Here is a 22,941-nt window from a genome sequence, read left to right as displayed (position 1 = left end):
CTGTTGTTCAGTTGTGGGATCAGGTGCCACAAAGAGGGATTTAGGAAAATTGCAATAGGCTCAGAACACGGCAGCATGGCTGGCCCTTAGATGTACACAGAGCTAACATTAATAATATGCATGTCAGCCTCTCCTGGCTCAAATTGGAGAAGAGCTTGACTTCATCTCTGCTTGTATTTATGAGAGGTATTGACACGTTGAATGCCCCAAGCTGTCAGTTGGAACTACTGGCACATAGCTCAGACACCCATGCATACCCCACAAGACATGCCACCAGAGGTCTCTTCACATTCCCCAAGTCCAGAACAGACTACTGGAGGCGCACAGTACTACATAGAGCCATGATGACATGGAACTCAAGAACTCATGCAAGCACTCAAATTTGATTTAAAAATACACCTTATGGAACAGCAGGGACTGTGAAGCAGTCGCATGCATACTAACACACAATAACATACTCACTATACACACACGTACACATGGATATTGTATAGTAGATATGTGGTAGTAGAATAGGGGCCTGAGAGCACACACTTAGTGTGTTGTGAATGTATTGTAATGTTTTTATAATTGTTTTACTGCCTTAATTTAGCTGGACCCCAGGAAGAGTAGCTGCTGCCTTGGCAGCAACTAATGGGGATCCATAATAAATACAGAAAATAACGTCTTCATATCTCTATCATTGTCATGTGGTTAATCAAAATTATATCCAAATCTATATGATACAAACCTAAAAAGTAATCTCTTTTGCCCAAAAATTGTCTACATAAAGCCAACAAACAAAAACGTTGCAGCCTGCAGGTAGACAATATCCAGATAAATATAAATATCCTATAAATCACATTGGCTTCACATGGCCTGTCTGCAACGAACTTGAAACATTGTATCTACTATTAACTTGGGTCCAGCCAAAGCTTGTTGTGCTAGCGAACTTGCAACATTGTATAAAATATTCTGAGGCCTCAGTTTCCAGCGCCAGTGAGCTCGAGACAGACACAGCTCTGGGCTATTTGCGCAAGGGATAAGAAGCAGTGCTTGACTTTGGCAGGAGCTCACAGGAGCTGAGTACCGGCACCTCAAAGTGAAAACAGGTTTTTAGAAATTTTAGCAAATTTATAACTGAAATACTTTATTTACATAAGAATTCAGACCCTTTGATATGAGAGTTGAAATTGAGCTGTTTCCATGGATCATCCTTGATCTTTCTACAACTTGATTGGAGTCCTATGGTAAATTCAATTGATTGAATACAAACCTGTCTGCAGTGCATTTGGGAAGTATTCAGACCTCTTGACTTTTTCCAAATTTTGTTATGTTACAGCTTTATTCTGCAATGGATTAAATTGTTTTGTTTTTCTCTCATCAATCTACACACAGTGCCTTGTGATGATAAAGTAAAACCAGGTTTTTACAAATGTTTGCAAAAGTATGAAAAAAAAAAAAGCGGAAATAACATTTACATAAGTATTCAGACCCTTTACTCAGTACTTTGTTGAAGCGATTACAGCCTCGAATATTCTTGGGTATGACGCTACAAGCCTGGCACACCTGTGTTTGGGGAGTGTCTCCCAGTCTTCTGTGCGGGATCCTCTCAAGCTCTGTCAGTTTGAATGGATGACTGTTGCTGCCCAGCTATTTTCAGGTCTCTCCAGAGATGTTCAAGTTCGGGCTCTGGCTGGGCCACTCAAGGACATTGAGACTTGTCCCGAAGCCACTCCTGTGTTGTCTTGGCTGTGTGCTTAGGGACATTGTCCTGTTGGAAGGTGATCCTTTGCCCCAGCCTGAGGTCCTGAGCGCTTTGGAGCAGGTTTTCATCAAGGATATCTCTGTCCCTTGATCCTGACTAGTCTCCCAGTCCCTAACGCTGAATAACATCCCCACAGCATGATGCAGCCACCACCATTCTTGGCATTCAGGCCAAAGAGTTTAATCTTGGTTTCATCAGAACAGAGAATCTTGTTTCTCATGGTCTGAGAGTCTTTAGATGACTTTTGGCAAACTCCATTGGCTGTCATGTGCCTTTTACTGAGGAGTGACTTCCGTTTGGTCACTCTACCATAAAGGCCTGATTGGTGGAGTGCTGCAGAGATGGTTGTCCTTCTGGAAGGTTCTTCCTTCTCCACAGAGGAACTCTGGAGCTCTGTCACTATGACCGTCAGGTTCTTAGTCACCTCCCTGACCAAGGCCCTTCTCCCCCGATTGCTCAGTTTGGCCAGGCGGCCAGCTCAAGGAAGAGTCTTGGTGGTTCCTAACTTCTTCCATTTAAGAATGATTGAGGCCACTGTGTTCTTGGGGACATCTTTAGGTACCCTTCCCCAGATCTGTGCCTCGACACAATCCATTCGCGGAGCTCTATGGACAATTCCTTTGACCTCGTGACTTGGTTTTGCTCTGACATGCACTGTCAACTGTGGGACCTTTATATAGACAGGTGTGTGCCTTTCAAAATAATTTCCAATCAATTGAATTTACCACAGGTGGACTCCAATCAAGTTGTAGAAACATCTCAAGGATGATCAATGGAAACAGAATGCAACTGAGCTCAATTTCTAGTCTCATAGCAAAGGGTCTGAATACTTATGTAAATAAGGTATTTCTGTCTTATTTTTAGAAGTCTGCTAAAATTTCATTATAGGCTGTTGTGTATAGATTGCGGAGTATTAAAAAAAAAAAATGTTTTATCGATTTTAGAATAAGGCTGTAACGTAACAAATGTGGAAAGAGTCAAGGGGTCTGAATACTTTCCGAATGCACTAAAACAATCTCGGTCGACCGACAGCCTAGCGACCAAACAATCGACAAGTCGACTAATTTGGGACAGCCCTACTTGTAACACAACAAAATGTGGTAAAAGTCAAGGGTTGTGAATACTTTTTGAAGGCACTCTACCTAGTGAAAATGTATATGGATACAATAAGGCATCTCGGGGGTTTGTGGTAAATAGTCAATATACCATGGCTATGGGCTGTACTTACGCACGACGCAACGCGGGGTGCCTGGGTTCAGCCCTTCGCCGTGGTATATTGGCCATATACCACAAACCCCCAAGGTGCCTTATTGCTATTATAAACTGGTTACCAACGTAATTACAGCAGGAAATTTAAATGTTCCGTCATGCTCGTGGTATACGGTCTGATATACCACGACTGTCAGCCAATCATCATTCAGGGCTCGAACCACCCAGTTTATACATTTAAATAAACTTCAGATGCATTTTCTGTCCAGCACTGGAAATGCAATCACTCATTTTGATATTTATTCAGAGGAAAAGGTTTCTCTCAAGATCAAAAGTATATGGCTTTCTATGTAATGTTCCCTACGATGAAACTAATATGACCCCAACCCCCACATGAAGTGTGTTGATAGTATAAACAGATGGTTCATGGCCATGGATAGGAATGGGCCTATAGCCAGCCTAACTGCAAGTTTTACTATGTAGAATCAAAGTAAAAGAATCACTAGATGTAGTTACGATGAACTCTCTTCCACACCCATTGTTCTTGGACAAGAATAGAACGTCCAGGTCACGCTGGTTTCTCGAAGCTCCTTTTTAAAAGTAGACCACTCCACGTCAAAGATCCTCCTGTGAAATTTTGTGCCCAGAAAATCTAGGCTGTTCTTTTCTCTGTACTAAGGTGGCTACAGTACAGTAGGTACATGTATCACTCCCGAATGGCACCCTATTCCCTACATAGGCCCTATGGACCCTGGTCAAAAGTAGTGCACTGTATAGAGAATAATGTGCCATTTGGGACATGCCCATAGGAAAATGCACTCCCCTAAGCCAAGTGCATTGATGCATTAACAGTAGTCCAACCCAGGATTTGAACCCAGGCAACATGGGGTTTGTATTCCCAAGAGGCCCTTGCTTGTCTCTGTAGGGTTCACTTGCTGTACCTGCTGTGACTTAAGTGGTTTCCTCTCCCTCAGATGACCAGGAGGACGAAGACGCCATCGTCAACAGAATATCGTGAGTGGAACTACTATCAATAGAGATGTTAAGAAATAGCCCTACTTCTAGTATCTCAGTGTTTCCCGAACCGATCCTCATGCCTCTCAGCCATTCCACATATTTGTTCTATTCCAACACTAGCACACCTGCATCAACTAGCCAACTAATCAGCATGTACTGATTAGGTGAATCAGGTGTGCTTGTGTTGGAATAGAACAAATATGTGGAACGGCTGAGCGTCACGCAGACCGCTTTGGGAAACACAGGTGTAGCCTATGTCTTGGTTCGAATGGCTGATGTGGCTTGTCTTTCACATAGCACACACCACTGCACACCGGGCCTAACCAACACAACTCTGGTAGTAAAGCAGAAACAGTAGACCATATGTTTGTGGCCCACTTTGTCACTTGTCCTCTTGGGTCCAGCTAATGGTGATATTGCAAGGGGGAACAGCTCAGCAAAGTAAATGGTGTAGCATTCCACATGAATTTAATTCTCGAGCTATATATCAAAGTGGTGACCTTGTCCACGTCCCACGGGGGACAGGAACAGAAGTAGTCCTCTGGCCAGCAGAATCTGGCAAGCTCCACATGCAGACTAAAGCCCAGGCCCCTGCGCTGCTGGGATGCCAGGTTGGAGGGGAGGGAGGGATATAGATTGACATACAGCTCATAGACATTGAAGTGGCCATCTGCTCCACTAGTATTTAAGTGAAGTGGTCGACTGTTGTGCGTCTCAAATGGAACCCTATTCCCCATGTAGTGCGCTACTTTTGACCAGAGCCCCTTTTGACCAGGGCCCGTAGTGCACTATATAGGAGATGGGGTGCCATTTGGGAAGCAGCCTGCTGCACTAAACAACTTAATTCCCTTATTATTAATCCCTGTCACACTGTATAAGAAGATTCTCCATTAATGTGACTTGTATTTGAACACTAATCCTTTAATGACCGTTGGAATACAGTTCTACTTGAGTAATCAAATGTATTCAAATGATTCCTAACCTGCATGAATGTGGGCATTGTATGTGGACACAGCTCATGTAGATGCATTTGAATGCTGATGTGTAAGAGCTGTGACACTGCCATTCTTATGTGAATTAATACTGTAAGATTCAGCCTCGGGATGATTTTTGTCAGGGGGCCGGAACATAATTATAACAATTTGATCACTGCAAATTGACCACAACTAAGCCCAAAAAGTGATTTTTGTATTTGAAAAGAACAATAATTTAATGCCTTGATTACATTGAGACACGATCACATAAGTGTATTTTTTTTATTTGTGGGAATACTATTAGATTTCCTAAATTAAACTCATTTTAGCTGGTGATTTAAAAAAATGTTTTTATTGTATTTTCCCAAATAAAATATATATTTTTAAATCACTCGGGTGCTGGTTTTGGCCCGCGGGCCACCTGTTGCCGACACTACCTGTAAGATACTGTATGTGTGTAAGTTCTTAACAATTCCTTAACAAAGCTGTGTGATTTCACAGCAAACTGTAGACTTTCTTACTAATTCCTCTCTTTCACTGTGTGTGTGTGTGTGTGTGTGCGCTCTTGCACGTGTGTGTGGCTTCCCCACAGACTGTACCTGTGCACCTTCACCCTGGCCATGTCGGGTGGGGCTGTTCTCCTCCTGCCTTTCTCTATCATTAGCAATGAGATCCTGCTCTCCTTCCCCAAAAACTACTACATTCAGTGGCTCAATGGCTCCCTCATCCATGGTCAGTAGTGTCATTCACATTTCACATCTTGTTTGTTTGGTTGAATCCCAGATGGCACCCTTTCCCCTATATAGCGTCCTACTTTTGACCAGGGCCCATAGAGGTCTTGTTGAAAGTAGTGCACTGTGTAGGGTGTCATTTGGGACGCAGACTGTATGTGGATTTGTTTTTGTTTTGAGTGCTTTCGATGTTGTAGTTCCAGCTTTAGGAAAGTAAGTCCTGGTCTCTTTGGATTTGGTCCACTGACCACACATAACAGAATCACTCCTTTTAAACATCCAGTCACAAAGATCTGTTTCCATCAGACCTGTGCTTCCCAAACGGCACCCTATTCCCTATAAATTGCACCACTTTCAACCAGAGCCCTATGGGCCCTCGTCAAAAGAAGTAAAGGGAATAGGACACAACCTGGTGGTTTGTCAGAGAGTGTTACATTAGTCAAGACCTGATTTTCTATTTGTGAGCATGACTGCAAAGCATGCCTAAACCATCCCAACGGCAGTAGCCACCAACCCTAGTCCCGGAGGTTTGCAGGGCGTTGTAGGCTTTTGTTCTAGCACTGCACCTGATTCTACACACCTGACTCATGTAATCAACTTATCATTAGCGGAAACGGACGTGGCGTGCTGGCCTGGGACAAAAGACTTCACACCCATAGCTCTTCAGGAACGGTATCAGTAAGCTAACGCCGGAAACTAGATCCCCTAAACACTGGTCTTGACAAGAAGAAATAAAAACTGTCAGGGGAGGGGGGGGGGGGGGTTCTCTTCTGCGTTGTTCAACCAATCCAGTAAATGTGGAGGAGGAGTTAAGCTGGCGTGTCACCTTGTTAGCGTCCAAAAGTGGAAGTCGCGTTGTGTCACAGACTCTCTTTCCATTTCCCTGAAACCTGGAACATCCGGTTGTTGGGGATTCGGCAGAGGATAGGGTATTACAAACATCTTCATTTGCTGTCACAAGGGGGCATCAGAGTCCATGGTTTAGCAGTTGACTGCAGGAATACATGGTGGCCAGTGGGAACAACTGTGCTGTCTATTTATCCAAAGCAACGCTTTCTCGTGAGACTAGACATGTGTCCCAAAATGGCACCTTATTCCCTATATAGCGCACTACCCAGTGCACCATTTACGTAGGGAATAGGGTGGCATTTAGGATGCCTCTGAGGATAATGTGTTTTATTGTAAGGTGTGATTTCTGTCATGTTGTATTTTGCTTGGTGACAATCTTGAAAGATGGATTGGTTGATTAATTGATCAGGACTAGCTGTAATGTTGCCCTTACAGGCCTGTGGAATCTGGTATCGCTCTTCTCCAATCTCTGCCTCTTCGTCCTGATGCCGTTTGCCTATTTCTTCCTGGAGTCCGAGGGATTTGCGGGATCAAAAAAGGTACAAAACGCATGGGTTTGCTAACAACTTGCTAAAAACCTGTGCATTTTTGTTTTACATGCTCTTGTAGTATTGATGAACTCTTGATCTTTCTTGGTTTACATCTCCATGTTTTCACACAGCTGTTTAAAATTGTCCACTGTGCCATAGCAGAACTACACCATCTTCATCATTAATCCTAATGATTATGGCTATTGAGTCGATTGTCATAAGCAGAGCATGTTGCAGAGTAGATAGTTTGTCTCTTTTGTTTCTCCACCTTTCGTTGTCTAAGAATATCTATTCATTCCTGTTTACGTTGTCTGTCTGTCTGTGTGAGAGTATGTCTAGTGACAACAGCAGGTGCCTGGTCCTTGCCCTCTCTCTGACTCTCATCAGTTGACCGTAACTGCGACCGCAAAAACCTCATTAACCATGAAACAACGACAATCTGGTCTTCGGCATCCGCCACATCCTGACAAGCCGTTCCAATAAGCCAGACGCTGCAAACAGTTCAACACCACGGCATCGGCCGGCGTGATTTAGGGCCTGATCCCCCACACCCCCCCTCCTCTGCCCTAAAATAAAACTTCAAACGGACAAACTAATAATCGAGTTGTAAGCCTCTGCAAACTTCCTCTTTTAATTAATTACCTCTGAAAAGAGGCCGGGGCCCGTGTTTCGCGGGTCCATAAAGACAGAACAACGTGATGGCACAATGGAGCTGAAAAAGCGCGGGGAAAGATTTACTTTTAATACACCTCTATCCTGTGTCACAGTTTGAAACCCCTCTGGTTTATGTCCCTCCTGGCAAACTTACATAAAAATGTGTCTGTTACTGTAGTTTACAGCCCCGTTTTTTTTGGCGGGGTGGGGGGGGCTGCTAATTTGTTTCATTTGGATTTCTTGTAATGAAGTCCAGGATGGCTAGGAAGTGGAACACACTGGCCTCTCACTTTAGGCTTTTGTACCCTTTTTTTGCTACTGATCATCTATAAATTTGCCGAGAGGAAGCACTGCTTAATGTTGGCTACACATCCCGGTATAGTTGTGTGTATTTGTGGAGAACAGAGGAAAGCACCCTGCCGAGTCACTCAACAGACCGACCACAGGATGACATTTAAAAGCTTGATTTAAGTTTTTATAATGTGATATTATCCCTCGCCCAATAAAAGTATTAAGAGACTTGAGTATTAGATTTCAGGGGTTTATGTGGCCATAATGTTACGCCACTGAAAAGTCCCTTTGACTGCGGAAATGAAGTGAATGATGAATTTAACTGGTAACGGTTTAAGTCAGGCTTTTCATGTGGCTCTGTTTACTTTTGACGAGGGCACTAAAGCTCTCCGAGTTGAATCGAGATTGAAATGTTCTATGCTTTTTTAAATTTTTATTAGCTCACTCCGACGTTCTGTTGTCCACATGATTAACAGTCTTTCAAATTGTCCAAATTGTGGATGAATCGGAATTACGGCCCAAATGTGGGTATGAACTAACTTTGTTCACTGGCATAAAACACCCCACAATAACCGTACTCTCTGACTTTCTTAGCTGAAAAAGATTCATTACTAATGGTTGCAAAATGCTTTTAAAATCATTGCGGAGAAGTGGCAGATTTTAAATGTCATCTTAACATTGAACGGTTTTGGCTCCTGGTCTGGTTCCAGAAACCCATTTATGCTGCAGACTGTGTGCCAGCCAGTCATCATCTCATGCTTATACAGAGATACTAGTCTAGATCTACTTTGTGATGAACGCACCGCCTTTTAGGGCTGGTTGATTTTAGGCTAGAGATGGGCCACTGGCCTATCCCTGGCCCATGGTTACATTTTTTGGGGACTCCGTCAGGGTCTGAATTACTGTTGAGTTAGAATAGTAGAATACACAAGGTACAATTTTCTAAATATGGTAGTGCATCAGTGGTTTTTCTCTTGTTATGTCAGTCACTGACAGTCACTCAATTAGTCCATGTCAGCAAAAAATGTTTTAGTTTGGTAAGTTAGTCTAGCAGCCAGCTATCTATACTTATAGTATTTGTAGTCTAATTACCGAAACGGGGGGGCCCCAATTGATTTTGTTAGTCACTTTCACTCCGGTTTCATATTAAAAACTGCAAACATTTTCCTCCACCAGTCCACCCTACGGCAAAATTGTGGAATTGCAGGAAATTAGCTGTAAAATGGCAACATTTTCTCTCCGTCCCATGGCAAAATGTAGAATTGCTGCAAACTTGCTTTAAAACTGCAACTTTTTCTCTACGCCCCATGCCAAAATATGTCGAATTACAGGAAATTAACTCAAATTCAAGTTTTATTCTCTCCGTTGTCAAGAAGGGGGCGTCTTGATGTGTTCAGATTTTTTTTTTGTGGCCCCCACCCCCATTAAAGCTACCCATCGCTGATTTAAGCTATAATTCTAACCAGGCTTTTTTTCTTCACATTTTGGCTATGTGTTTTTTTGGATATTACATTTTTTTATATGTGTTTTTATATATTAACTATCAATGATCTATTCATTATCTTTAACTATGAATTATTTAGCTTTTAGCGTATATTAGCATATCCCTCTGATGTGGAGGGTGAAGGCCCTGTTGTGTATTCACCACCAGTAGATGGCATGTTTATGATGATGGTCGGCCAGTATCTGTATGATGGACTAGTGGCCTAGGGTTTCTCCTCTGCCTTGGCCTCGCAGCTCTCCCAGTCCACCCAGACAACCTCATTTCGAAGGCTTCCAAAAAAAGGACTTCCTCTCCCATTGTGGGCCTAATTCCTCATACATCCCCTAGGCATGAGAAGTCTCCAGTTCATATGGGATAGAAACATCACGTCAACAAAGCTGTTATAAAGTATAGAGTGGCATGCCTTTTTTTGTCTTCCAACCAATATTGAGTACTCTGCGGATCCTCTCCTTTCGCTAGGTCACGTTCCAAATAGCATCCTATTTCCCATAAAGTGCACTACTGTTTTTTTTTGTGGGTGTCAAAATTAGTGCACTATATAGGGGACAGGGTGCCATTTGGGACACAGACTTTGTCTGACCCAGAAAGTGACCCAGCTATGGGCCAGCAGTTTTCATCTGTTGCTAAAAGAAGCTCCTCATCAATCTAACGCCTTAGGCCAAACCCTTTAATGAAGAAAAGTGTGTGTGTTTATTGTGGAGGGGAAACGTCTGAGCTGAGTAAACCGCCTTGTGTTACTAAGATACTGTTCTTTGTTGGCACTCCACAATGGAGCCTGGATGTTTATTTCAAATCTCCCTGCAAATGTAGACATTTTTCCCAGGCCTTTGCTCTGGCAGGGGTGGCCGGAGAATATAAAGTGATGTTTACATACCTTCCTTTAAGGTCAGAATGTCTCACGAAAGCCCCTCTGTTACAATGTCCATCGCCATGGTAACATATTAGTTTGAGCTGAGAATTTCTTATTTACCTCTGTCTTTCAAATGAATTGATCAGCTCCTAGAGGGACTGCGTTTACATTTTTTGGATGAAATTGCCTGTTTATTTTATAGCTTGTGTTGTCTTTTGGGGTATTAGACCTCTTTCTGTCGGTTTGGAAAAAAATATATTATGCCTGCTATACAAGCCTGAGATTGAAGTCCAATGTTAATAGTTTCAAGATAAGTCTTATTCATTGGTTTGATCCCGGATTTTGGCACAAACAGTTTTAAATTCAAGATTTAAAGCTGGAATGTGTAACTTTTTGGGCGACCCGACCAAATCCGTATAGAAATGTGAGTTATAGATCTGTCTTTCTCATTGAAGGCATGTCTAAGAAGCGGTAGACATGCGCTGCTTTTACGCTTCCTGTTCTTACGTTTCGCTTTGAGTCTTTTAAGTTTGGTTTTGTACACCAGCTTCAAACAGCTGAAAATATCATATTTTTCTGTTATGGAAAATATATTTCACAGCAGTTTAGATGCTACAATGAATATCTACACAATGATTGCTTGTTTTGTCACATAAATTGAAGTTAGGCGGTATATTCTAATTGCAACCAGGATATGGTGGAGCGATTTCTGCATATTGCCCCTTTTTTAAGGGATCCCAACCGGCCGCCAGATAACACTAATATTACTTTTACTTAGTTTGTCGTATGCGTCCGACTCTAATGTATCCAGCCGGCTATACAGTGCCTTCAGAAAGTATTCACACACCTGGACGTATTACACATTGTGTTGTTACACCCTGAATTAAAAATGGATTATATTGCGTTTTATTTCTTTGTCAATTGGCCCACACACAATACCGCATAATGTCAAAGTGGATTTAGGTTCATTGACATTTTTTATAAATGAAAAGCTGAAATATCAATAAGTATTCAACCCCTTTGTTGTGGCAAGCCTAAATAAGTTCAGGAGTAAAAATGTGCTTAACAAGTTACATAATAAGTTGTATGGACTCACTATGTGTGCAATAATAGTGTTTAATATGATTTTTGAATGACTCCAGCATCTCTGTACCCCACACATACAATTTATACAGTGCCTTGCGAAAGTATTCGGCTCCCTTGAACTTTGCGACCTTTTGCCACATTTCAGGCTCCAAACATAAAGATATAAAACTGTATTTTTTTGTGAAGAATCAACAACAAGTGGGACACAATCATGAAGTGGAACGACATTTATTGGATATTTCAAACTTTTTTAACAAATCAAAAAGGAAATATTGGGCGTGCAAAATTATTCAGCCCCTTTACTTTCAGTGCAGCAAACTCTCTCCAGAAGTTCAGTGAGGATCTCTGAATGATCCAATGTTGACCTAAATGACTAATGATGATAAATACAATCCACCTGTGTGTAATCAAGTCTCTGTATAAATGCACCTGCACTGTGATAGTCTCAGAGGTCTGTTAAAAGAGCAGAGAGCATCATGAAGAACAAGGAACACACCAGGCAGGTCCGAGATACTGTTGTGAAGAAGTTTAAAGCCGGATTTGGAAACAAAAAGATTTCCCAAGCTTTAAACATCCCAAGGAGCACTGTGCAAGCGATAATATTGAAATGGAAGGAGTATCAGACCACTGCAAATCTACCAAGACCTGGCCGTCCCTCTAAAATTTCAGCTCATACAAGGAGAAGACTGATCAGAGATGCAGCCAAGAGGCCCATGATCACTCTGGATGAACTGCAGAGATCTACAGCTGAGGTGGGAGACTCTGTCCATAGGACAACAATCAGTCGTATATTGCACAAATCTGGCCTTTATGGAAGAGTGGCAAGAAGAAAGCCATTTCTTAAAGATATCCATAAAAAGTGTTGTTTAAAGTTTGCCACAAGCCACCTGGGAGACACACCAAACATGTGGAAGAAGGTGCTCTGGTCAGATGAAACCAAAATGGAACTTTTAGGCAACAATGCAAAACGTTATGTTTGGCGTAAAAGCAACACAGCTCATCACCCTGAACACACCATCCCCACTGTCAAACATGGTGGTGGCAGCATCATGGTTTGGGCCTGCTTTTCTTCAGCAGGGACAGGGAAGATGGTTAAAATTGATGGGAAGATGGATGGAGCCAAATACAGGACCATTCTGGAAGAAAACCTGATGGAGTCTGCAAAAGACCTGAGACTGGGACGGAGATTTATCTTCCAACAAGACAATGATCCAAAACATAAAGCAAAATCTACAATGGAATGGTTCAAAAATAAACATATCCAGGTGTTAGAAAGGCCAAGTCAAAGTCCAGACCTGAATCCAATCGAGAATCTGTGGAAAGAACTGAAAACTGCTGTTCACAAATGCTCTCCATCCAACCTCACTGAGCTCGAGCTGTTTTGCAAGGAGGAATGGGAAAAAATGTCAGTCTCTCGATGTGCAAAACTGATAGAGACATACCCCAAGCGACTTACAGCTGTAATCGCAGCAAAAGGTGGCGCTACAAAGTATTAACTTAAGGGGGCTGAATAATTTTGCACGCCCAATTTTTCAGTTTTTGATTTGTTAAAAAAGTTTGAAATATCCAATAAATGTCGTTCCACTTCATGATTGTGTCCCACTTATTGTTGATTCTTCACCAAAAAATACAGTTTTATATCTTTATGTTTGAAGCCTGAAATGTGGCAAAAGGTCGCAAAGTTCAAGGGGGCCGAATACTTTCGCAAGGCACTGTATGTAAGGTCCCTCAGTTGAGCAGTGAATTTCAAGCAGAGATTCAACCACGAAGACCAGGGAGGTTTTCCAATGCCTCGCAGAGAAGGGCACCTAGTGGTAAATTGGTAAAAAAAAGATTTGGAATATCGCTTTGAGCATGGTGAAGTTATGGTGTATCAATACATCTAGTCACTACAAAGGTACAGGTATCCTTCCTAACTCGGTTGCAGGAACCGCTCAGGTATTTGATGACTTTAAAACAATTACAGAGTTTAATGGTTGTGATAGGAGAAAACAACTGAGGATGGACTAACAACATTGTAGTTACTCCACAATACTAGCCTAAATTACAGAGTGAAAGGAAGGAAAGGAAGGAAGTCTTGATGCAACATTTTGAACAGAAATGCAATGGTTCATTGGATCAGTCTAAAACGTTGCACGTACACTGTTGCCATCTAGTGGCCAAAATCTAAATTGCACCTGGGCTGGAATAGTACATTATGGCCTTTCTCTTGCATTTCAAAGATGGTACCGTAAAAATACAAAATAATGTTTTTTTTCTTCTTTGTATTATCTTTTGCCAGATCTATTGTGTTATTCTCCTACATTCCTTTCCACAAACTTCAAAATGTTTCCTCTCAAATGGTACCAAGAATATGCATATCCTTGCTTCAGGGCCTGAGCTACAGACAGTTAGATTTGGGTATGTCATTTTAGGTGAAATTATATTTTTAAAAAGGGGGTGGATCCTTGATTTAATGGCCTGCCGGCCTCCAAAAAAGGGAAAATATGCATAGTGTCTTAATAAAACACAATTTTCCACCACCATGCTAGAGCGGCCAGTGCTGCTTCCTGATCTTGCGTACCGCGTTCAGCCAGGGGAAACAACCGACTGCTGCAACCTGATTGGCTGAACGTGGTGTGCGACATCCAAAAATTGTGATTTTATTAACACAGGTGACGGTCATTTCTTCTTTGAGGACTTATCAGCCTGACACCTCTTGGTAATGACAACAATATGGAGTCCTTGCAGGGGGACCTCTATACCAGGCGGTGTCAGAGGAAGGCCCTAATAATAAGGCTCCAGCCACCCTAGTCATAGACCTTTTCTCTCTGCTACCGCACAGTTAGCAGTACCGGAGCGCCAAGTCTAGGTCCAAAATGCTTCTTCACAGCTTCTACCCCCAAGCCATAAGACTCCTGAACAGGTAATCAAATGGCTACCCAGACTATTTGTGTTGTCCCCCCTATAAACTGCTACTCTGTTTATTATCTATCCATAGTCACTAATTCTACCTACATGTACATATTACCTCAACCAACCTGTGCCCCCGCATATTGACTCTGTATCGGTCCCCCCTGTATATAGCATTGCTTCTGTTATTTTACTGCTGCTCTTTAATTATTAGTATTTTTTACTATCTAGTTTTTACTATACACTTGTTTTTCTTAACTGTATTATTGGTTAAGGGTTTGTAAAGTAAGCATTTCACTGTATGGTCTGTTGTATTCGGCGCATGTGACAAATACATTTTTATTTGAATAAACTCGAGGAAAACATCAAAAGTAGCATACTTGTAAATCCCTTTTCCTGACTCGCATCTAATGTTATGGCCATGGGAGTTTGGGAGCGAATGGCTCAGGTTCATTCAAAGGCTTTACATTTAAAACAAAAAAAGGGGAGTGCTAGTGAAGCATGAGTTTCACGGCATTGTTTTTTTCCTCTCTCGTCGTACAAGGCGGCCGTGAATCGAATGATCGGGCTATGACGTGAAGCAAACGGTTTCCCACGCGCCCACGGCTGTGTCGTTGGGGCAAATCTTTAGAAGTTTAGTTTGCGGCAGCTTTACAGGGGGAAGCTTTCCAGTCCCCTCCAGACCAGCGACTCCCTCTCTGTTTTCTGTCTCTGACACGGCCGGGGCTGAAGGACGGGACTGAAGGGTACGCTAATAAGGGCCGTTTGCATCTGGCGTCTCTTTAGCAAGCATAGGCAGAGAAGTGGACTGGCTGGGAGTGGTGGATTGGGGTTGGCCCCCTCCCTCCATCCCTCTGTCCCTCCATCCCACACGCTCCTGTCGGGGAGGGGAGCGATGGGCAGTGGGATGATCTCTGCCACTGTGCGCTGACCTGCTGCAGATTAATGGGGCTGGAGGGAAGGACGCTCTCCCCCCCGCCACAGAGACCCCATGTCTGGGTCTCTGTGGCGCTCAACCTCTCCCATGCATCCCATGCTATGCTTTATTCTATCCATCACTATAGTCCCTATCCTCCTTCCTTATTCTATTCCTCTCCTGTCCCCCTCTCTCTCTCTCTGCAACTCTGCCCCGCCCCTTCTTTACCTTCCTCTGTTTTCTCCCTCTCCTCACTCGTTTGCTCATACATTGTTTTCACTCTCTTGCTGTCCCATCTCATTTCCCATCTCTCTCTCTCTCTCTCTCTTTTTCCCTCTCTCTTTCTCTGCCCTGGGGATGCGGAGGGAATAGCACACCATGCCACAATGACATTCAGCACTGATGAAACACTGCATGTGCACCCCTTTTGGGCCCTGGTCAAAGTAGTGCACTATGTAGGGAATAGGGGGCCATTGAAGACGCTGACACTGTCTAGCTCTGCTTCCCCAAGGACACGCATGGGGATGCATGTATCCATCCAGATATTTAGTTTCTGATCCTACAGAGTAAGAGGGTGGCATTGAGCCATTCAGTGTTGCTGTTAGGGCAACCAGTGATTCAGTGTAGAGGTCTTCACAGGTCCAAAAAGTTGGATCCGAAAGGAACTGACCTGGATTTCCTACAAGAACCCTAAACGCACCCGGTAAAAAAAATATAAAAAGAGACAATAAAATGTATCAGCTAAGTTTCCCTCTGGTTAATGTATTGGTTTAGGCATGCTATAATCAGCAACTTCCCCTAACCTAAAAGCTATAGTCTTTATCCAGAGCCGTGGTCAGGTCCACTAGGGTATATCCACTGTAAGGTAGTTAGACCTCTAATTCAGTGTCCCCTGGGTTGCTGGTGGTTTGGAATGGCTCTCCAGGATGGGTCTGGGTGAGAACACACACAAGTGTAGGTTGTTGCGAGTGTGTCGCTGTGGTTGTTTAGATGCAGTCATCTCATACACACAGGGCAGTGTCCCTCACACACACACACCCACACATTTCTTAGAAGTATCTGATTCCCTGGTTTTCTAGTGGAGCTGCACTGGGCAGAGCAGTCAGCTAGCACCACGCTCGACAGCGGTGCGGTGTGAGGATCTGGGAAGCTGAATAGTGGTGTACACATTTAGAAGGGCAAGAATAGAAACATTCAGCTCGGGCTGGCGCTCTGCTCTGGATGCCATGGCGCTCTCCCTTGCCTATTTTTAAACAAGTTTTAAATACGTTTTCCACGTTTTGACGATTGTGGCGACTGTCTGCAGTGGTTACCATTCTTATGAAAAAACACATCTTCAGTACTTAAGAAAATAATTATGCTCATTTGTTATGAAAGAGCAACAAGGAGAATGCAGGGTATAAGTAATGGAATATGTTATGTGATACGTGATTAATCGAAAGCTTGCAATTCAGACACTCTGCTTCCCAACACTTGGTCGACCTTTGTCTGACACTCCACAGAAATAATATTAGGGGAGGTGACAGGCATTGCCTTTGCCCTGAATGATCTGAATGGGTAATGATTTGAGTCTTATAAATGATCGAGAGGCCTGGCCTAGAGGGAATACACCTTCAGCATGGCATGGGCTGCTGGTTAAGGTGGACCGAGGCACCCGAGCAGAGCCACCTCCTGCAGCAGGCCATGCAAGGTTCTATCCATCCCAGAGCCTCCTTAAGAGTGTGTGTGTGTGTGGGGGATGTGACAAAGTCCCTGAAAGCATTCCTCTCTCACCTCTTTCGAGATGCGTTCAGACATTCAACTGCTCTCCTCTTCTTCTCCACCATCTATCTATCTCTCCCCCTCCCTCTCTCCATCTCTCTCTGCATTGAGAGCTCCCTATTGGCCAGTTCAGCTCTGATGTGAGCTGCTAGACTGCAGCATCACAGTAGTTATGTACTCAGTAGGATGAACTGAACACATTGGAGGATAGAGGTTTCAGTAAGCAGGTCAGGATAAAGGGCCTGTCATTAAACCATTTTAGAGCCATGCGCTATTTAGGGAATAGGGTGCCATTTGAGATGAAGACATATTCCCTCAGTATACCACATGAGATGCTTCTCTAGATATGAGGTTTTATAAGGTCTACTGAGGGAATGTCTTCGTCTCAAATGGCACCCTATTCCCAAAATAGTGTACAACTGTTTATTTTGCCAGTTCCATAGGGCTATATAGAGGTTAGGGTGCCATTTGGGATGCAGACTACGTACAGTATATTCAAAACTCCTTTCCTCACTTTAGAGAATCAGTAGGCCTACCCGCTGAGGTGCAGCAGATCGTACCAGACATGGCCACAATGGGGCGCTCTAGACTACTCCCACTGCTGTGCTAGAAAATTCTACACCGGTACCTTCTATCTAGCCTACATGTGGGGGGGATACGTCAGTACTATGACAGTCTGTGTGTCCCCCAAATGGCTCCCTATATTGTGCAGTGCTTTTGACATAGTGCACTATATAGGGAATGCGGTGCCATTTGGGACACGAGCTTAGATTCAACAGCTCCACTGTATGTGTGGAGAGATTGTGTGTTTGCAGAATGTGATTATTGATCAAAATGGTTTTGACGATGGCGTTTGAGATCATTGGTAAGTTAAGTGCTCAGTGTGTGAGATGTGGGCTCAATGTTGAGTTCAGACTTTTAAAAAGCAGTTACATTACATGAGGATCACTTTCAAACAGAGGATCACTGCACTATGTATTTATTTTATTGAACCTTTATTTAACTAGGCTAGTCAGTTAGGAACAATTTCTTACTTACAATTACAGCCTACTGGGGAACTGTGGGTTAACTGCCTTGTTCAGGGGCAGAATGACAGATCTTTACCTTGTCAGCTCAGGGATTTGATCTAGCAACCTTTTGGTTACTGGCCAAACGCTCTAACCACTAGGCTACCTGCAGCCCCATATATATACCTGGCTATAAACAAATTCCACACACCAGTTAGCAGATCACCATTTACCTAGTAACAAATTGATCATAGATGCCCAATTTGAGGCTAACCCACAAGCCCTGTGTAATAGGCTCTGCAGCCTATTCCTATAGTGCCAGACAGTATCTCCTCTACAGTGTTGTAAAACAGAGGTTGCGTCCCAAATGGCACCCTATCCTCTTTAAACTACACTACTTTTGACCAGACCCCTATAGGCCCTGGTCAAAAGTATTGCACTAGATAAGGAATATGGTGCCATTCGGAAGGCAGCCACTGTTTTCGCGTTCGTGTAGAGCCTGTCCGCCTCCACTGGCGGCGCGGGGGGTAAATGGACTCTTGTGTGAACAGGTAGAGAAGACTTTTATTAACCACTCAGCAGTCTGTGACCCGGAAAACCCAAATTACCACAACTCCTGTCTGCGCTGGGCCGCAGGGCCGTGGGCGCGTTAAGAGCCCCCTAATCGTCCCCAGATGTAATGGGAGGCCTGCTCTTAATCTACACACAGGAGCGAGGCTTCACTTCAACTTGTTTTTTTATTTAACCGGACCCGGCTCTGAGGCTGGATAGGCCCCTTTTAATATACTGTTGTAGAAGGTGCTTTAACATGGTCTTCTCTGGGATCAGTTAAGTATGCGTGGGGCTGTAAATATGGTGCACTACTTTTGATCAGGCACCTATGAGCCCTGGTCAAAAGTAGTGCACTACATAGGGGTTATGGTGCCATTTTGGGACGTTCCCTGAATGTAAAGCAATGGCGTTTTAAAAGTAGAGTGCAGCATTAGTTTGGGTGACTTTATAGAGAAGGCACTGTAGTAGCTACATTGATATTTGAAGTAACGTAGTGAGGCTGCAGCAACACTGGTTGTGGGGAGACTGCAGTGTCTGTGGTTTCACTCTATGAACCAAGATTGCATCCCAAATGGCACCCTATTCAATAGTGCACCGCTTTTGACCAGGGTCCATACCAGCTCAGTAGCCTTGTGGGTAGTGTACGACCTGAGATTGCAGGGTTAGGGTTTTGACCCCCAGTCAAGTCAGACCCCAAAAATGGGACCCAATGCCTCTCTGCTTGGCACTCAGCATTAAGGTTAAGGATTGGGGTACCAATCTGTCGAACGCTACAGAAACAGGAGATTGGCCCATAGGGCAGGACGAGCCTTTCTGGCTCGTGCAAGGCTACCTACTTGTTTAACATAGGACTCTGGTCATGGGCTTTGGCCATTTGGAACTGGGCCCAAGTGATTCATTCAACTGATGTCATTTTTTAGAATGAGATTGTTTTGCTGACCCTTCTTAGCCTTACTCAATTCCTAGGCAGTGTGAATAGCCTTAGGAGAACAGCTTTGTATGAATAAAAACGGTAACATGGCTGTTTTTGTTCATCACTTCTCTCTCCTCCATCTGTGTGTGTTTTCTCACAGGGCATTAAGTCACGGGTTCTAGAGACCTTTGTGATGCTCTTCCTCCTCGGACTGCTCATCTTAGGAATAGTCTGGGTGGCGTCTGCGCTCATCGACAATGACGCAGCCAGTATGGAGTCACTCTATGGTAAGGCTATGGGGATTTTGTGTGTCACAAATGGCACACTATTCCCTATTTAGTGCACTACATTTGACCAGAGCTATATGGGCCTTAGTCAAAAGTAGTGGACTATGTAGGGAATAGGGTGGCATTTGGGATGCAACCTCTGTTTTCTAGCTGTGTGGTTTGATGTACTGTACCAATCAAAAGTTTGGACACAGCTAATTATTCATGGGTTTTTCTTTATTATTATTTTTACAATTTTCTACATTGTAGAATAATAGTGAAGACATCAAAACTGTGAAATAACACATGGAGTTATGTAGTAACCAAAAGTGTTAAACAAATCAAAATATATTTTATATTTGAGATTCTTCAAAGTAACAACCCTTTGGTGATATACAGAAGATAGCCCTATTTGGTAAAATGACAAGAACAGCTCAAATAAGCAAAGAAAAATGACAGTCCATCATTACTTTAAGACATGAAGGTCAGTCAATCTGGAAAATGACAAGAACTTCCACTCAACCTTAACCCAAATGAGATCGTTTGGTATGAGTTGGACTGCAAAGTGAAGGAAAAGCAGCCAACAAGTGCTCAGCATATGTGGCTCTCCTTCAAGACTGTTCGAAAAGCATTCCAGGTGAAGGTGGTTGAGAGAATGCCATGAGTGTGCAAAGCTGTCATCATGGCAAACGGTGGCTACTTTGAAGAATCTAAAATATATTTAGATTTGTTTAACACTTTTTGTGGTTACTACATGATTCCGTATGTGTTATTTCATACTGTTGATGTCTTCACTATTCTACAATGTAGAAAATAGTAAAAATAAAGAAAAACCCTTGAATGGGTAGGTGTGTCTGAACTTTTGACTGGTACTGTATTTGTTCAGCTTTAACTAACATTTCATCCCTTTTCCTTCAGATCTCTGGGAGTTCTACTTACCATACCTCTACTCCTGTATATCTCTGATGGGGGGACTGCTCCTCCTGAGTGAGTATTGTTGTTGAATCAATATGAGCATAATCAATGGAATATGTGCAAATTGAATATTATCTTGATTGATGTGCGGCAGGTTCAGTAACACTTTTGATAGGGGCCTAAACTGTACAAGTGTACCAAGTTTCATGCTTTTAAGAAAAAGTGTATGGGGTGGGGGTGGGGGGGATCACATATGGCTTGGACTAGAAGGTCATTTGTGTTGTAATCCCTAGGTCCCTAATATGCTGGAACTGTTTTGGTTGTGTCTCGCCACTTGTAACTTCTTCATCCCCAGTGTGTACTCCTGTGGGCCTGTCCAGAATGTTCACAGTCATGGGCCAGTTACTAGTCAAACCAACCGTGAGTGCTAACTTCCATTCCATGCTCTACCTCAAACGCCTTCATTGTGTTTTATAAGCGCCAGATGCCAGCCAAATAGCTGGCATACTAACCCTCATATGACTGGCTACCTAATTGACTTTAGCAAATTGCAGTACAGCAGATGCCACATTCAATTTTAAAGTGCACAAATGTTTTTGGGGGAGCATGCCCCTCCACTGCCTGGCTCCTTTTTTTTATTACGCTGGCTACTTCAGATTTTTGGGAACACATTGCTACATGTATTTATGAGTACTGTAATTATTTTAGTGACTTTATACGTTTGGCCGACATGGACTTCTAGCTTTCCTCTGTCTGACTCTGAAATGGGTCATTTCTGCTATTAACATGTGCGACTTGTGGACACGAGGACTACAAACATGTCACCAACTCATCCACCCATCTGTTACTCTCCGACCCCACTCCGGACCTTATTATAACCCATTTTGTCCCCTCAGATCCTGGAGGACCTGGATGAGCAGATTTACTGCGTTACTTTGCAAGAGGAAGCCCTTCAGAGGAGATTGAACGGTACGTTGTCAGTAGATCCTCGCCCAAAATTGCGCCCTATTTATATTTAGTGCGCTACTTTTGACCAGAGCTAGGGCTGTGAGGCAGCCAAATGACAACGTTCACTGTAATGACCGTTTGAATAGCGAAAACGACACATTTTCTCTTATCAGCTCCTGACTACATGTGCTGCCATAGAAATGGAATGAATAGAAGTTCAATGTTTCCCCTATATGCATTTAGAATGCGCACCAACGCTGCACACCCACATTTAAAAAAAAAAATAATAATAATAATTCCGGTTTGGAAAAGGCTTTCAGTGTAACCTTAAATGACTAAAACCATACTGAAAGTATGTAAAACAGATACTTTAACATTTTTATTTAACCTTTAGTCATGTAAGATCAAATTCTAACTTACCATGACTGCCTATTGGGGAACAGTGGGTTAACTGCCATGTTCAGGGGCAGAACGACAGATTTTTACCTTGTCAGCTCGGGGATTCGATCCAGCAACCTTTCGGTTACTGGCCCAAAGCCCTAACCACTAGGCTACCTGCCGCCCCTTTACCCATATATTTTTCAGAATATAATCTTTGAGAACTACAAAACCTAATAAATGCAAGCCAGACAGTCAAGGAGAGGAAAAAAATAAGAATTTAGGAGTGTTTTTGGCATGACTAGATTACTGACGCAGGGCACATGCCCAGAGGACCCGATTGGGGGCCAAATGGGTTTTGTTATAATGTTTGAGCATAAGAACACAATGGCAATACACGCCCATTACCCGAACCCAACAGGACCATCATCTATCCCTCTTTTTGATCCAGAAAAACCTTCTCTGTTGGCTAAAACAAGCAGACGACATCAAAATTTGAAAAAGGTCGAGATTTGGCTGTGAGCCAATGGGGTAACCGAGGTAACCACAAGTTGTTTTCCTCACAGGCGGGCAGGGCCGAGATGTTCTATTTTTGTACCGACTGGGACTATGAGTTTACCTGTCAAATTACCAGGGTTAGAGGTTCCAAGCCAGTTCTATTCATTCTATTTCTATGGGTGCTACTGCTATAGGGTGGGGTGCATTGCCTAGGCAACCAAAGACTTGTTTGCTACAACGCCTTGTTTGTTTTAGCAAGGAGCAGTAAAGTTTCATCACGTTGTTAAGAGTCCATGTTACCGCAGAAAGGGACTCAACCGCACGAATGCCCGGCCATCATACCTTCAGTCAGCTGTTCGTCCCCCCCATGACCGTCTGTTATACGGTAATTGTGCCAGCCCTAACCAGAGCTCTATGGTAATGCGCTATCGGCTATAGGGAATAGAGTGCCAT

General features: G+C 43.2%; 1 protein-coding gene across 3 annotated transcripts in view; it reads left to right on the top strand.

Moving 5' to 3' along the window:
• LOC109908763 (limb region 1 protein homolog) overlaps positions 1–22,941 on the top strand; it is a 68,995-nt gene that overhangs the window by 19,040 nt on the left and 27,014 nt on the right. The window contains exons 3-9 of one of the 3 annotated variants that reach the window (XM_020507442.2): positions 3,931–3,970; positions 5,540–5,679; positions 6,963–7,066; positions 19,644–19,770; positions 20,668–20,736; positions 21,020–21,084; positions 21,561–21,633. In XM_020507442.2, the coding sequence (XP_020363031.1) occupies positions 3,931–3,970; positions 5,540–5,679; positions 6,963–7,066; positions 19,644–19,770; positions 20,668–20,736; positions 21,020–21,084; positions 21,561–21,633 (618 nt within the window). The remainder of the gene's footprint in view (positions 1–3,930; positions 3,971–5,539; positions 5,680–6,962; positions 7,067–19,643; positions 19,771–20,667; positions 20,737–21,019; positions 21,085–21,560; positions 21,634–22,941) is intronic. The other 2 variants (XM_020507445.2, XM_031796266.1) reach the window with 2 other exon arrangements.

The sequence above is a fragment of the Oncorhynchus kisutch genome, linkage group LG18 (assembly GCF_002021735.2).
Source record: "Oncorhynchus kisutch isolate 150728-3 linkage group LG18, Okis_V2, whole genome shotgun sequence".
NCBI classification, from domain to species: Eukaryota; Metazoa; Chordata; class Actinopteri; order Salmoniformes; family Salmonidae; genus Oncorhynchus; species Oncorhynchus kisutch.
The sequence above is the reverse complement of the archived record's forward strand: the minus strand, read 5'-3'. Positions and strand labels throughout refer to the sequence as shown.